At 52.5% G+C, this 15,633-nt stretch overlaps 1 protein-coding gene across 3 annotated transcripts in view; it reads left to right on the top strand.

Moving 5' to 3' along the window:
• CCDC13 (coiled-coil domain containing 13) overlaps nt 1–13,024 on the top strand; it is a 45,423-nt gene extending 32,399 nt beyond the window's left edge. For all 3 annotated transcript variants that reach the window (XM_056129556.1, XM_056129555.1, XM_056129554.1), the window contains 3 exons: nt 10,270–10,424; nt 11,905–12,019; nt 12,825–13,024. In XM_056129556.1, coding sequence (XP_055985531.1) covers nt 10,270–10,424; nt 11,905–12,019; nt 12,825–12,984 — 430 coding nt within the window. In that variant the 3' untranslated portion in view covers nt 12,985–13,024. The remainder of the gene's footprint in view (nt 1–10,269; nt 10,425–11,904; nt 12,020–12,824) is intronic.
• The last annotated feature ends 2,609 nt before the right edge of the window (nt 13,025–15,633 follow it).

The raw sequence follows: 15,633 nt of genomic DNA, 5'->3' as shown, positions 1-15,633 counted from the left end.
CCCATAACCCCCCTCTCTGTGGGGTCTCCATTCTCCCAGTGTCTGTCGGTGCAGGGCCAGGACAGTAACCAGGCTGGAAGGGCAGCCAAGGGTGCAAAATCCAGGCACTCCCTCTCAGAGGCTGCATGTAACACACTCGGAGGGTGTCCTTGCCCGCTTGGGGTCCTCAGACTCATCCTGCTGCTCTGTCACGTGGAGGATGTGAGGAGCATTTAGAGTCTGCCTCAGGCCCGTGAGCCATGACGTCTCTGCGTCTCTGCCCAGGTTCTCAGGTCCTCACGCCCATTTGGATTTCTCAACACCCCCCCCCCCCGGGGCACAGAGCCTCCTGTCCCACAGATGCTCTATATCTGCTTCTTGCTTTTTTTGTTTGTTTATTTTAATGGAGCATCTGCACAAACCCCCCTCTCCCGGGAGGGTCTTTCTCTGTACTTCCAGCCACCACCCCCAGTCTTGTGTTCTTATCCTACTGAGACTCTGGGGATTGGCATCGACACCCCCTTGCTGCTTTCAGAGAGAGGGTCTCAGGCCGAAACCACGGCGGAGCTGGAGAGAGCTATTTGCCTATGCTCAGTCTCATATCCACCTCTCAGCGTCTGCCACCTTGTCCAGTGTCCAGTGTCTGAAGCAGTGCAGTTCTACATATCCCACCCCAACCCCATTTCCCCTCCCCCCCTTTTTTGGTCTTTGGGCCACATCTGGCAGTGCTCAGGGCTTACTCCAGCCCCTACGCTCAGGGATCACCCCTGGCAGGTTCAGGGACCCATATGAGTTGATAGATATCGAATCAGAATAGGCTGTATGCAAAGCAAGTACCCCACTGCTCTATTATCGTTCCAGCCTCTTTCACCCATTTAGTTTTCTCTGAATCAAGTCCTGGATTTGATCACTGGCACTCCCCTCCTAAATCCCTCCAAAAATCAGAAGTCATGAAATATGTCTCTTTTAAAAAAAAATCCCCCCCCACACACTTTATTTAAACACCATGGCTTACAAAGTTGTTCATGATGCTTTGTTTCAGGCATTCAGTATTCTAACATCAATCCCACCACCATTGTCACCTTCCCTCCACCGTCGTCTCCATTTTCCCATCCCCACTTCAAGTCTACCCCTCTAGCAGGCCCACAATAATTTATTTTATATTGATTGTTGCCATTAAGTGACTAATGGGATGATCAAATAAATGTTTCCATAGAAGAAGATTGTGAAAATTGTTGTATCTCACAGTCCTTGTCTGAGGGTTTTTTAAGCTGTTGTTGCAAGTTCACCCTTCTGAGTTAACTTTTTTTGTTAGTCAAGATTGGTTGGTTACTACCTTATATCCCATCCATCTACAACTGGGCTGTCAGTGTTGTCGATATTGGAGATGTTGTGTGGCTGTGAATGTGGCCGCGTGTTCCAGAAAATTCAGAACTCTTAACTGAGCAGTCTGACAACTGGAGTTAAATTTTTAACTGGGTGGCGGCTTTGGGGTGTGGAGCTGCTTTGGTGGGAACTGGCCCCCCTCCCTCTGAGAGCACCCCAGAGGTCCCAGCCAGAAACAGGTGTCTGAGAAATTTTTGTGACTAGGTGATCTCCTTTGAGATGTATTTATGAGTCTCTGGAACAAGACTGACAGATGAGTTTGGATGTTGGTGGCAGTGGGACATGGGCATAAGCTTCTACTGGGGCTTCTGGAAGTATGGGAGGTGGGAGGAGGTCACCCACCCAACTCTGAACTTACTTTCAATATGTCCCTTTTTTTTCTTTTTGGGTCACACCCAGCAATGTACATGGGGTTACTCCTGGCTCATGCACTCAGGAATTACTCCTGGCGGTGCTCAGGGGTCCATATGGGGAGCTGGGATTTGAACCCGGGTCAGCCATGTGCAAAGCAAATGCCTTCCCCGCTGTGCTATTGCTCCAGCCCCATGTCTTTTTTTTTTAAAGCATACAGTTGTCTTTGCTTGTAAATTCAATCTGAGAAGTTGTGTTTAAACAGTAAAATTTCATTTATATTTGGATAATATCTGATAATAGAGATGACCAAAAGGTCATCTCAGTCAATACTTGCCCTGGTTCTCCTTTGCTCTATTTTCTCATCTCCCTTCTTAAAATTGAGTGATGGTGCTTTAGTTCCTTGTTTACTGCATAAGTTAGGAAGTATAGAAGTGATAAATTCTATTTCAGTTCTTTTAGTAGCTACCTTTCAGTAATTGTTTGGTGCCAGACATGGAATACAGGGCCTTATGTCAGCATGTGATCAACCCTTAACTTTCAACATAAAACTCATCAAGTTCAGGGGCCAGAGAGATATTACAGTGAGCAGAGTACCTGCCTTGCACGTGGCCAATGTGGTTCAGTCCTTAGTACCATACATGGTCCCCTGGGTACCACGCGGAGTGATTCCTGAGTACAGTCAGGAGTAAGCCCAGAGCACCTCCAGGTGTGCCCCCCCCCACAAAAAATCAACTATAAAGTCAATGAACAGTTTTTTGCAGGGGGTGTGGAAGATTTGGGACCACACCCATCAGTGTTACTGGCTACTCCCAGCTCTGTGCTGGGTGACTCATGTAGGTGCTTGATAGAACATACAGGACTGATCCAGGGTCAGCCCATGCAAAGCAAGTGCCTTCATCCTTATATCTCTTCAGCCCAGTCTAGAGTGTTTGAACTGTATTCGCTACCTGCACCTTTTGCATTTCTGTCTTCTAATATTGTTCTTCTTTCACATACTTTCTTTGTTATTATTTTTGTTTTTCATCTGGGGACCATACCCAATGGTGCTCAGGGCTTACTCCTGGCTTAAGCTCAGGGATCACTCCTAATGGTACTCCTGGGAGCATCTGTGATGCTAAGGACTGATACGTATGATCACTGTCACTGTCACTGTCCTCCCGTTTTCATCGATTTGCTCGAGCAGGCCCAGTAACGTCTCCATTTTGAGACTTGTTGTTACTGTGTTTGGCATATTGAATACGTCAAGGGTAGCTTGCCAGGCTTTGCCATGCGGGCAAGATACTCTCAGTAGCTTGCCAAACTCTCCAAGAAGGGCAGAGGAATTGAACCTGGCTCGGCCGGGCCAGCCACGTGCAAGGCAATCGCCCTAACGCTGTGCTATCGCTCCAGCGTATGATAGAATATGATAGAGTATAAAAATAAATAAATCAATAGCTGATGCCTAAGCTAGAGGGGAAGCCATACATGATGCTGGGGATAGAACTTGGGTCAACTGTATGCCTAGCAAGTGCCCTACCCACCATACTATCTCTCTGGCCCCTTTACATATTTTCCCCCCACATACATTTTAAAAAGTCCTCCAAAGCTAATCTTCTAAGTTCATCTTTAAAAAATCAATACATAATAGTCATTTATTTTTATCCCTGTGTTTTCAAATCTCTTCCTTCTCTGTGGCCTCCTGCACCTCCTCCTCTGGACCCAGTGTCCTTCCTGAAACAGACCCTTTCGTTCAGTGAGAACAGGAAGCAGGAGCACCTCTGCCTTTGCTTAGTTTCCAATGTCTTGCTCAAACCTTTCCCTCCGGTGAGAGCTCAGTGGACACAGACTGCTGGAGAGATGGGCATTTGTCTCTGCGTTGGAGGCTCCACTGGTGCCTTCTCTTCTCGCAGTAACTGTTGCTCAGAAATAATTCTGTTAGCCAAACTGTTGGCTTCGTGGACATGGTCCCTCTCCCTGTTTGCTCTTTTTAGTTTCTGTATTCAGTATTTTCAAGCTTTACGATGACAGACCTAAGTATTTTATTTCTTTTCCTTCTGGAGGAATTAGTATGCTTATTTTTTTTCAACCCAAGGATTTCGGTTTCTGTATTGCCAAGGATTTCTCTTCCCCATCCTTCACATTCTTTTTATCTAAAATTCTCCAGAACGAGGCTGGAGAGGTGGTACGGGAGCTACAGGACTTATCTTGCTTGTGGTAGATCCTGACTTGATTTCGTGGTGCCACATATGGTCCCCGATTCATTGTGCTCCCATGGGTCACGATCCAAGAAATCCACCCCCCCCAATTACAAAGTAGAACGATATTCTCACAACATATATTGTACCTCTACATTCTTTCTTCTACAACTGCTAAACCTTCATAATAGAGTTGTGTCCTGTGTGATTTTCATGGATGAATATATTTTTTAGATGCCTGCCTGATTTTATTTATTCACCTAAGTATATGTTGTTTGTGGGGGCCATGTCTTGTGGTCCATTAGCTCAGGGTGGTACCAGGGATCAAACCCCCTGAAGCCCCATTAATGAATTCTTCTATGCCTTTTCCAGCTCACCGGACCTCTCGAGTTGCGTGTCATTGTCCATAAAGCCTATTTAATAACGATTTCCCTTGTTACTAGGATTACATCTTTTTCTTTTTCTTTTTTTTTTTAATTTTTTTATTAGTGAAACACCATGAGATAAAGTTGTAAACTTAGAAATTTTTGTGCTTGGGTTTCAGTTATACAATGATCGAGGACCCATACCTCTACATCCTTTTCTATGTAAAACCTCCTACTCTCTTTCCCGGAGTACTTGTTCTTTCAGTGAAGATTCCTTGCCCTTCTCTCTCCAGTATTTCAAAGTTATTCCGTTTCTGGGAAAGTCGGTCTCTCATCTTTATCACTTAGGATCCGAAGTCGTATCTGCTGATGCCTCCCCAGGGTGAATCACGCCCCGTATGTGGTTTGTGTTGAGGAGTTTGTCTCCTGTGGTTTTCTTCTCCCTTATTTCTTCTGGAAGTTATTAGGTTATGGAAGTTTCCCCCACAGATTCTGCTTTTGTTTCTGTGGAGCCTTTGGGGTTTGGGTTGTCTCTGAGCAGTACTTGATGCTAATTTATTGCTTTAGGATTTCCTGAACAGAAAATGGCTGAGGATTTTTGTTTTCCCATGCTTGGTGCATTTTCCCTACATGAGGTCCACTCCTGCTTACCACTCACAGTGGCTCGGCCCTCTTATCACACAACCAGGTACCTCCAAGCCCTCCATGATTTGGGAGAGAAATCACTTGCTGCCCAAGGGGGTGCCTTCTCTCCTCTTGTTGGTACTGCAGCTCTGCCTTGTGCTACTGGAAGTTTTGTACTTGTTTTCTATTGCTGACATACTTGGTGGTTGCACAAAGTCTCCTTTTCCACCCTATAGCTTCCTATGCACGGGGGGGGGGGGGGGGGGGGAGTCATAAACTTCTAGAATGTTTTCTTCGCAAGGCTAATAAAAATATATGTTCAAGGCCAGAGAAGCTAGCTCAAAGGGCTCATATACATGCCTGACATGTGGAGGTCCCAGGTTCAATCCCCAGGGCTGTGTGGTCCCCGAGCACTCCCAGGTGTGGCCCCGGAGCCCCCTCTCCGTCCCCCCAGCTAGGCAGCATCACCACATTGCTGGGCCTGAACTTTCCCATAAAGCCAGGCCAGGCATCGCTGTCAGTGACCTCCCCAGACAAAATTAAACACACCCTTGTTCTTGGGTGGGAGAATATCTCTATCAGCTTCCCAATAGTTATCATCCCCATGAAAGTAAAAAACGTTAACATCAAAACATTGACTAATAAAAATAAAAAGAAAAACAAATGAAAAATAAGAGCAAAACATTGACTAATTATTTGACTGCTTAATACACGTTACTTTAAAGCTGCTCTTGGGTCAGTTTGGTTGTTTTTTTTTGGGGAGAGGGTCACACCAGGCGATGCACAGGGGTTACTCCTGGTTCACGCACTCAGGTAGGTATTACTCCTGGCAGTGCTTGGGGGACCATATGGGATGCTGGAAATCGAACCTGGGTTGGCTGTGTGCAAGGAAAATGCCCTACCCACGGTACTATCACTCCAGCCCCATGGTTGCTTTTTTTGAAATTCAATAAAAACCAATTGCATATCAAAAAAGAAAAAAAATATTTAAAAATACTTAAGAAGTTCACGTGGTTGGGACCAGAGAGATAGTACAGTGAGTAGGATTCTTGCCAAGCAGGGTTTGATACCTAGCCTGAGCACCAACAGGTGTGGCCACCCCCGCCCCCCACCAAAAAAATAAAAAGAATTTTATATAATTGATGCACATACTATTGAAGAACTGCTAGAATTGGGTTCAAAGCCACCGACAATGGGGCAGACCTAAATTAACCCAGCTAATGATGCAAAATAGCACAACAAGTAGGGGGTTTGCCTTGCACATGGCCGACCTGGGTTCGATTCCTTCATCTCTCTCGGAGAGCCCAGCAAGCTACTGAGAGTATCTCGCCCACATGGCAAAGCCTGGCAAGCTACCCTTGACGTATTCGATATGCCAAACACAGTAACAACAAGTCTCACAATGGAGATGTTACTGGTGCCCACCTGAACAAATCGATGAACAAGGGGAGGACAGTGCTACAGTGCTTAAGGATTCAAAATAAAGAACCCTGGGGACAGAGACTGGTCAGCAGAGAATTATGAGCAGGGTCGGAGATGGAGCTCCTGCGTCACATATATGGGACCTGGTTCCATCTGCAGCAGCAAAAGGAAGAACGAGATGAGCAAAGAGGTCTTGCATAGTAACAGATGGGAGAGGTGGTGAGCCACCGAGGGCAGGCCGTGAGTTAAAGAGTGAGAGAGAGAGAGCAAGCCAGCTTTCCTCCCGAGGAACTGGACGCTGAATTCAGGAGGGGAAAAAAAAAAGAGAAGGCAAGAATGAGAGTTTTTTTTTACCAAGCAACTACATGAATAACATGAATAACAGCGACATGTATCATGCTGGAAATGGCACATTTCAGAGGGAAAGGGGAGAAATCAAGAGGTTGATTGTTCCACAGTTTTTTGTTTTGTTTTAGAATTTATAAACTGCTTTAGCATCTTTATGGTGTTTGCTCTTGGCTTCCTTTATACTTCTCCTGTCACAAATGGAATACAAAGTGGAAAGAAATGCAAGCACTACTGAAATATGGAGCAGGAAAGTGAAAGTTCCCTCACCACAAATAATTGATAATGCCGCATAGCCTCTAACATTGTGCTCAGGTCGTTGGTTGAATTGCATTAGCATTAGTGTTTGTTTTTAAATTTTTAATTCGTTATAAAAATTTTAATTCAGTCATATATTATGCATAATCTTCTGCTGCACACATTCTCTCCATGTTGGTATATATTCTTTTTATGGCTGCAGAATATGTTATTGTGTTAATCTACTTTGATTTATTTGCCCTTTCTTCATGGATGAGTTATTGGTTCCTGATGTGTTAAGATGTTTTCCTCGGTTCTCATTTTGATTCTGTTATTTTTCTTTTTTCTTTTCTTTTTACTTTTTTTTTTTTTTTTTTTTTTTTTGCTTTTTGGATCACACCTGGCGATGCACAGGGGTTACTCCTGGCTCTGCACTCAGGAGTTACTCCCAGTGGTGCTCAGGGGACCATATGGGAAGCTGGGAATCGAACCCGGGTCGGCCGCATGCAAGGCAAACACCCTACCCGCTGTGCTATCGCTCCAGCCCCTTGCTTCTGGTTTTTAAAATCAAGACTGGCCTAGTGATTTGTCAGGATGCTTCTTCGGCATCTGTTGAAAAGGTCAATTGATTTTTTTTCTTTCTTTTACTCTAATCCCAGTGTTTAATCTCATGGCTCTGGTGTTCCTAAACTGTGTTGGGTTTGTTATTTTGGTTCAATGCCATTGGATATTTTTTTCTTTATGCTTCCTCTGTGGCTATTGTGGTCAGAGATGTCTCCTCAAATTCCTGCCCCTTCCCCCTGGGTTGGAGCAGTCCAGTGAACAGGGCAGGATATCACTGCCACAGTCATGGGGGCTTAGATGGCAAGGTGGTTTTTGCAGATACAGTGAAGGTGACCAACTTCATCAAAAGCAAGCCTTTCTAAGTGGCACTGAGACAATCTTATGGACTCCTTCCAGTCAGGCTCCGGAGAGCAGAGACAAAAATTGGAGACTCAGATCCTGAGCACAGAACTAGGAGTAAGCCCTGAGCACCCCCAGGTGTGGCCTCGAAACCAAAAGCCAAAAACAAAAAGCAAAAAAAAAGAAGGAAAAGAAGAAAGAAAGAAAGAAAGAAAGAAAGAAAGAAAGAAAGAAAGAAAGGAAAAGAAAAGAAAAAAGAAAAGAAAAGAAGAGAAATCTGGAGACTCAGAGGCATTCCTGGGCTAGTTTTGCAGGCTCAGATTGCTGTATGGCCGAGGGGACCACGTGCAGAAAATGAGCAGGGTAAGGTGGCCTACTGGAGCTGAAAACTGCTCCAGTCACAACCCAGCAAAAAAAATAAAAAATAAAAATTAAAAAAAAGCACGGAAGTCCCAAAACCAAAGGGATTCTGATTGTCCCAACAAGCTGGTCATGCTCTTGAAGTAGTTCCTGAGCCTCAGAGGAGCAGGCAGCCGTGCCTGACTCCTGCATTCAGCTCAGGGACCCCCAGAGCAGAGAAACCAGTGAAAACCATCCTAGACATCTGTCCCTCAACAATGACTTTTTTTTTTTTTTTGCTTTTTTTTTCCCCCTCTCGATGCACAGGGGTTACTCCTGGCTCTTGCACTCAGGAATTACTCTTGGCAGTGCTCGGGGGACCATATGGGATGCTGGGAATCGAACCTGGGTCAGCCGAGTGCAAGGCAAACACCCTACCCGTGGTGCTATCGCTCCTGCCCCCAAGCAATGGCTTTTGTTCTTCTCCCAGGCCTTCAGAAGTGCTCATGGCCAGACTCCGGCACCACAAGCCTTACTCATGCTCAGCGTTCTGAAAACTCTTCAAACTACCACTGAGCATTCTCTGAAGCTGTTTCTTTCTCCTTTTTTATTCATCTTTGATGCTGAGCATTGAACTTAGGGTCTCACGTGTGCATGGCATGTGCTCTGCCTTGAGGGCACATCGTAGCTGAAAACTCACCGAAGTTCTAGAATCTCCTCTCTTGTCTCTTTCTGCCAAGACTATGGCCACAGGGACATTGCCTTTCTTTGCTCCCCCAACTCTTATGCCCCCGAGCCTTTAATATTATGTGGTGAAAGGGACACTGCAGGCGAAGTTATGTGTATGAACCCTAAAAGTGGAAGATTATCCTGGATTCCCAGACAGACTCAGTCTAATCACTTGAGTAGGGAAATTCCTCTAACGGGGAAATGCTAGAACATCTCAGAGAGAAAGAGATACGGCAGAAGTCAGACCTTCAAAGCAGGACCAGGGTGTGTGTGTCTGGCTGTGAGGGTGGAGGGGCCAAGTGATCTCCGAAAGATGCAAATCATCCTGTCGACAGCTAGAAGCAAAGCATGCCTTCGGCCCTTCACTGGGAATTGGATTCTTCAACCTGAAGGCACCCCAAAGCAGCTTCTGTCCCCAAATCCCCAGACAGTGCGGGGCAGCCAACTTTTGGACCTAAAGCCTGGAGCAGAGCAACCCGCAGAGCAACTGTGGGCTCACCACTTTGGGTCGTTTTAAGCTGCTAGGATTATGGTCATTTGTTCCAGCAGCCGCAGAAAATGAATAAACCACCTCACGTTCATTCAGTCTCCCCAAAGGTAACATAAATGCATCAGGGATGGAGATGTGACTCTGTGGGGGTTTTCGGGTTTTTTTTATGGGGGGGTTGACTTTTGGTTGTTTCCTGCTGACTATACCTGGAGGTGCTGAGGGTTATTCCCAGGCAGAAATTGGGGTTCACTCCAAGTGGCACTGGGGGCCCATGTGGCATCCAGGACCAAACCAGGGCTCCCACAGGCTCCCGCCCTTTACATCCTCTCCCTGGCCCCCATGAGGGAAAGTACGAAACTGAAACGGAACCCTCCTAGGGACAGGGCAGGAAATCAAAAGATTATATTTAACCCTTTAAAAAGAGGAGTACATCAGGGGCTGGAGTGATAGTACAGCGGGTAGGGAGTTTGCCTTGCATGTGGCCAACCTGGGTTTGATTCCCAGCATCCCATATGGTCCTCTGGGCACTGCCAGGTGTAATTCCTGAGTGCAGAGCCAGGAGTAACCCCTGAGTATCACCAGGTGTGACCCAAAAAGCCACCGCCCCCCCCATAAAAAACAGCAGTACACGTGCCTTAGAAACTCGGCCGTAAGTATGCAGAGACATCGCTGAAAGGTTGGGAAAGCCGTTGGCGCCAGTGAGCGGGAAAGTGGGAAGGAGTCAGGGTTGCTGGGTTCATGTTCAGCCATGGTGAGAAAAAGGGGGTTCTTCAGATGCACACACCCCTATCCTCCCACCCCCACCCCACAGCATCCAGTTAGGGAGTGAGCCTCTCCGCCCTGCCACCAGGACCCCCAGCAGGTGGGTGGGGGCCGTCTCTGCCTCTGGGGGCCCGTGGCAGCTGCCGTCTCCCATCCCCAGGGTGGAGGAGAGCAACCACAAGCTGCTGGAGTCAGAGCGGCAGCGGCAGGAAGAGCGGCAGCGTTCCGTGGTTCTGGAGCAACACCTGGAGAAGATGCGTCTGGAGCCTGTGCGGACGGCGGCGCCCCAGAGAGCCGCCTCCCGGAGCAGGACAGGTGGGGGCTGCCTCAGGCCCTGGGGGAGGGTGTCAGGAGCCGCAGACACCATCGAGGGGGAGCCCGCCTGGCTTGCCCCATGGGTGGCCTCCACCCAGGATCCCCTGGTTGAAAGTAGAAGCCCTAGAACGCTGTTGGCCAAGGGAGCCCTGAGCAGAGAGAAGAGGATCGAGGCCCCCAGCCCAGCCCACCCCTCTGCCCTCAGCCTCTCAGCTTCTGGGGAGACCAGAGCCCCAGGGACTAGCCAGAGGGAACTGGCCAGCGAGAATCCCATCTGCTCTGCCTTGGGGCTCGAACGTGCCCTGTCCACGACCCCAATCTCTGCTCCAGACCCCACCCCACGCCCAAAGCGCCTCTTTCTTGCTCTTGGATGGCCGTGTCCACCAGGACCAGGCTGGGCGCTGTAGCTTGTCAGGGTCCGACCCTGAGGTCAGCAGTGCCACTCTGCTTCCATCCCACTGGCCGCTCCTGCACCAGTCCTGGCTGTGGGGAAGCAAGCAAGTCCCAGAGCTCTGACCCCATCCATGGCTCTCGGGGTTCAGACTGTGGGGCTGACTCCCGGCGGGGAGAACCTCCAGTGGGGACAGGCCAGGTCTGCCCCCTCCTGGCGTCCCCAGCCCAGCCCGTCGGGGCTCTGGGCAGGCAGAAGCACTGCCTGCCATTGGGCACACAGGACCACCCCCGCCCCAGCAAGGACACTCGGGGCTTTGTTCGCAGCCTGCAGGAGATTTGAAGGGTGTCCCAGAGTGGGGCCCAGTGGGGGGCTGTGCCCTTCTGGCTTCTCCCACCAGCAGGGCCCGTGGCCTTCTGGGAGCTTCTGAGAACCGTCCTGTGGGCGGCCGGGTCCCAAGCACTGAGGCCCCAGGCATGGCAGAGTGTGTCACCTGGCTCTTTCAGTCACAGGGCCGGGGCAGAGCTGCTGTGTCCGTGTGGCCTCTGTGACCCGGGGAGAGCACTGTCCCTCTCGGGGGAACAGAGCACCAGGCCAGGGGGATTGGGTCCTTTGTGGCAGTTTCACCTGCAGGGCCGAGAAAGGCAGGAAACCAGGACAGGTCAGAGGCGAGGAGCGAGGAGCTGAGAGCCACTGTTGTCTACGGGGGTGACCAGGAGAGGACAGTGGACACCTGATCTGGGAGGGTGGGGTGAGCAGGGGGTGCAACCTACAGTGTCTGGGGGAGGCGTGCAAGCCAAGGTCCTGGGGCCGGGCTCAGTGACGGGATGGGATGGGACCATGAATGGGGCAGAGAGCTCCCTCGCCCTACACACACACACACACACACACACACACACACACCCCGCAACAGCCTTTAGAGCCGGTGTGTGTGTGTGTGTGTGTGTGTGTGTGTGTGTGTGAGAGAGAGAGAGAGAGAGAGAGAGCCAGGGTGCAGACGGAGCAGGCAGGGCGGGGCAGGGAGGAGAGCAGCGCAGACACGTTCACGGCCACCCCATGACAGAACGTGGCCTCTGCTCCCCCACGCAGGTCAGCCCCCCGCCAGCAGCAGACGCGACTCGAGTGGGAGCGAGAGGAAGGAGCCCTCGCTGGCCCAGCTCTCCGGGGTGCCCCTGGAATCCCAGCTGGAGGAGCTGACCGCCAGGTGCGCTGTTGCCCCCGTACGCCCGTCTGTCCATCCGTCTGTGCCCCCACGCAGTGCCTGGGGCGGACACAGCATGTGCCGCCCCCTTCCACTCCCATTTCCCGCTGGAGATGGGGTCTTTGGGGCCTGGGCCCCGGCCCTGCCACCCAGTGGATCCCAGAGGGTGGGGAACACCTCCTAGTTCCAAGAGAAATTTCCTTGAGCTGGACGGCCACCCCCTCTCTTCCCCCGACCCTGGCCCCTTCCGACTGTGTCTCCATCCTGCTAGTTGACTGCCAGGTCTTGTGCCATGACCTCTCCACACACACACACAACCCCCCCACCCACCCATTTACATGTTTTTCACCTGCAGCCCCCTTGGGGCCTCCAGAAGGGCTCACAGGGGAGCCATCCAGCCCCTGGTTGAGAAATGCAGAGTTCAACCCTTTGAGTTCTGTTTTCCATGATTTTTGTTATTTGAGCGAGGAGGCCTCCCCACAGTACCAGGGCCATCAAGGGTACTCAGCAGTTCCAGAGGTCAGAGCCCGGCCCTGTGCCTTCCAGGCATTGCTCCAGACGGCTGAGCGCAGCCTGACCTCCCCTCAGGCTGATGTAGTCACTGGACAGGAAGGAGGGGGCGCTTAGCATCCAGCACTCACCCTCAAGGCAGCTGGCACTGGGGGGCTACCCAGGACCCAGGTAGGAGCCCCGCCCCGCGTGGTGGTGTTCCAAGGGTCCATGGGAGGAGGGGGTGGAGCCTCAGACCCCTGACCCCACACACGCCCCAGCCGGCTCTGCATGCTGACCGTTGTCTCCCCTACCCCAGGCTGGCCATCCAGGTGGAGGAGAACGAAATGCTGAGGGCGGCCCTGGGCAGCGCCCTGCAGGGGAAGGAGGAGGACATCCGGATGTACCATGAGACCCTGGGCCAGGTGAAAGGGGTCTTCCTGCAGGCCCTGCGACAGCAGAAGGTGGACAAGCGCTAGCCTGAGGCCGCGGCCCCCAGGACTTCGTCTGTGCCCCAGGTCCGGGGCCTCTAGCTGAGCCCCTTCTCCGGGAGGAGGCTCCTCCAGGATGACCAAAGCGGACATCTCGGGCCAGAACAGAACTCCCAAGGACCCTCCCACAGCTGCTCACTGCCCTGCCCCCGAGCCCGCGGGGGGCCTGCGTGCCACACACCCGTGCCACATGCGCGAGCGAGCCCTCGGTGCTGGGGCTGGGGGCGCCCTTGGGGTTCCCAGCCTCCCATTCCCTCCTCCCCCACTCCCTCTGTGCACACACCCACCCTCGGCAGACTTGGGGCCGGCTCGCTCCCTGGCCCCCGTTAGCCCCTGTTCCTCAGAGACAGACCCTCCGACCTGTAATAATAATGATTCTTCTCACGACCACCACGGCCCGTGGACTCCGCTGTAAGGACCCTGTGCACAGGGCCCTCCCGCCGGCCAGGCCACTGGGGCCCTGTTTGCCAGAGGCAGAGACTGAGGTTCCCTCCACAAGCCGTTGTCCTCAGCTCCCGCACTCACTGCTTGCAGAGGCACCTTCCGTGGCTTCCGTGCCCGCCACTGGTGGGTACTGGCTGGTAGGCGGCAGAGGTGGCCAGTGCCGTGGATCCGGGCAAGAGGGTCTTGAGGCAGAAAACCCCTTTTTGACTACCCAGAGCTGAGCTGTGCAGGCAGGGCTGCCGCCAACCCAGACCCTCCCCCCCACCACCACCACCATCACCATCATCACTGTCACCATGCCAGCCTGTGGCACCGGAGGCCACCTACTGCCGCTCACCCCAGCTCCAGACACCCCGAGCACGCACAGGCCCCCCAGAGAGCTGCACGCAGATGCCAGCGCTCACACACATTGGCTCAAGGACAGTCCAGGTGCCAGAGAAGAGCCTGAACTCTTCTCGTGTCTGTGCAAGTGCCATGTGGCAGATCAGAGACCCATAGAGCCACAGAGTGACTCCTGCGTATGCTTCCATTGCACACGCCTCGCTCAGGCCAGCCAGGGTCGGGGCGCATTTCCACCTGCAGAGTTCCCAGGCAGCCCCGAGAGCTGCTGTGGAGCTGTGTGCCGGGGGTCAGCACCCCCAGCTTAGACCAGGTCACCCCACACCTCCCCGGACCCTTCCAGATCCAGCAGTTAAAAGTGCCCCCAGGAAAAGGGTCAAGTGCACAAGAGGACATGGTGAGCTCTCGGGGTGACACGGTCAGCTCAGCAGCCCTGCCCCCGGCCTGGGGGTGGCGTAGACCCCTTTCCAGGTCCCTGATCTCCAGGAAGCCCCAGGCAGCCTCTCTTCTGCTGGGGGCTCCCAGCAGGACCCCATGTAGTGGGCGGGGTGGGGAGGGGGAGGGAAGGGGCCCCCATGCACAGACAGAAGGCAGCCCCTCGGCACCTCCCACCTTCCCTGCTGCGGCTCCCAGGCGCTCTGCCCAGATCTGGGGGGACCATCTGCCCTTCAGCAGTCCCTGGGGTGGGGGCGGGGAAGGGGGGAGGGGATGCCCAGGAGCTTCTGGGAACATGATTTGCTATGGAAGAGGCTAAGTAGGGGCCCCCCTGCAAGCTTTAAGCCAGGCAGGCAGGTTGCAAGCAGTCCCTTGTGAGCAGCATCCTCAGCCCTGAGGCAGGGGGACCGCAGGTGGGCAGGACTGGCCCTTCTCAGAGGACACCAGGGCCCTGGCGTGGGGGTGCCGGGACTCAAGGGCAAAAGGAGAGGCCGCTGGTGGGAGCCTCACGTGAGTCTCCCTGGCTGCACCCCAAGCAGGTGCTGCCGTCCAGGTGCTCAGGTTCCAGCACTGACAGGTGAGACCTGGTTGAGCCATGGGCGGAGCTTGGCCACTGTCCCCTTGGGTTGGGGCTGGGTACCACCGCTGAGCCGGCAAGCTTGCTGCCTGCCTCCAGGCCACTCACGCCCCACACAGACTCCCTAGGGGGTCCCTCCTGTGCCCCCTGGCTCCAGGGTGGCCTACAGGAGGGGGGTCACTCTCTGGGCCCCTGACATTCAGTGGTCAGAACCGGAACCCATGGCCAGCCCACAGAGAAGTCTCTGCCCACCCTTCTCCACTGACATTGCTTCTCCTTCAGTCCTGGAGCCTTGCCAGAACACGCGCTCAGGCACACACACACACACACACACACACACACACTGCACACAGCACCAGCATACACACCACACCCACGATGTACACAGCACATAGTTGCCACACAGCAGACTCACACAAGCCAGCGTAGTGATGCACACACAGGAAATGTCCTCTGCACTGTTCAAGCTACTGTGAAAGGAGAGCAGAGCAGGGACTCAGACAGAGAGAGCCACTCTCCTCCCCGTCTGGTCTCTCCCTGCAGCCCTTGAAGCTGGGCCCCAGTCCAGGTGCTGGTCTAAGCCCCATCAGCTTCCTCTCCCCGGCCTTGTGGGATAGATTTGTCAGGTGCCACTCCCATCCCCACACCCTCCCAACTCCCAGGCTAGCCAGCCCCATGTTCCAGGGTATGCATGCATGCACACACACACACACACACACACACACACACACACACACACACATACACACGCTTAGACCATCCCCCAGGCCAGCCAGCCCCCCAGTGCACACACACACACATACACACACTCATACACATACTCAGACCAACCCCTAGATCAG

Source organism: Sorex fumeus, unplaced genomic scaffold (assembly GCF_029834395.1).
Source record: "Sorex fumeus unplaced genomic scaffold, SorFum_2.1 ptg000072l, whole genome shotgun sequence".
Classification (NCBI taxonomy): Eukaryota; Metazoa; Chordata; class Mammalia; order Eulipotyphla; family Soricidae; genus Sorex; species Sorex fumeus.
This window is presented reverse-complemented; position numbering and strand designations above follow the sequence as displayed.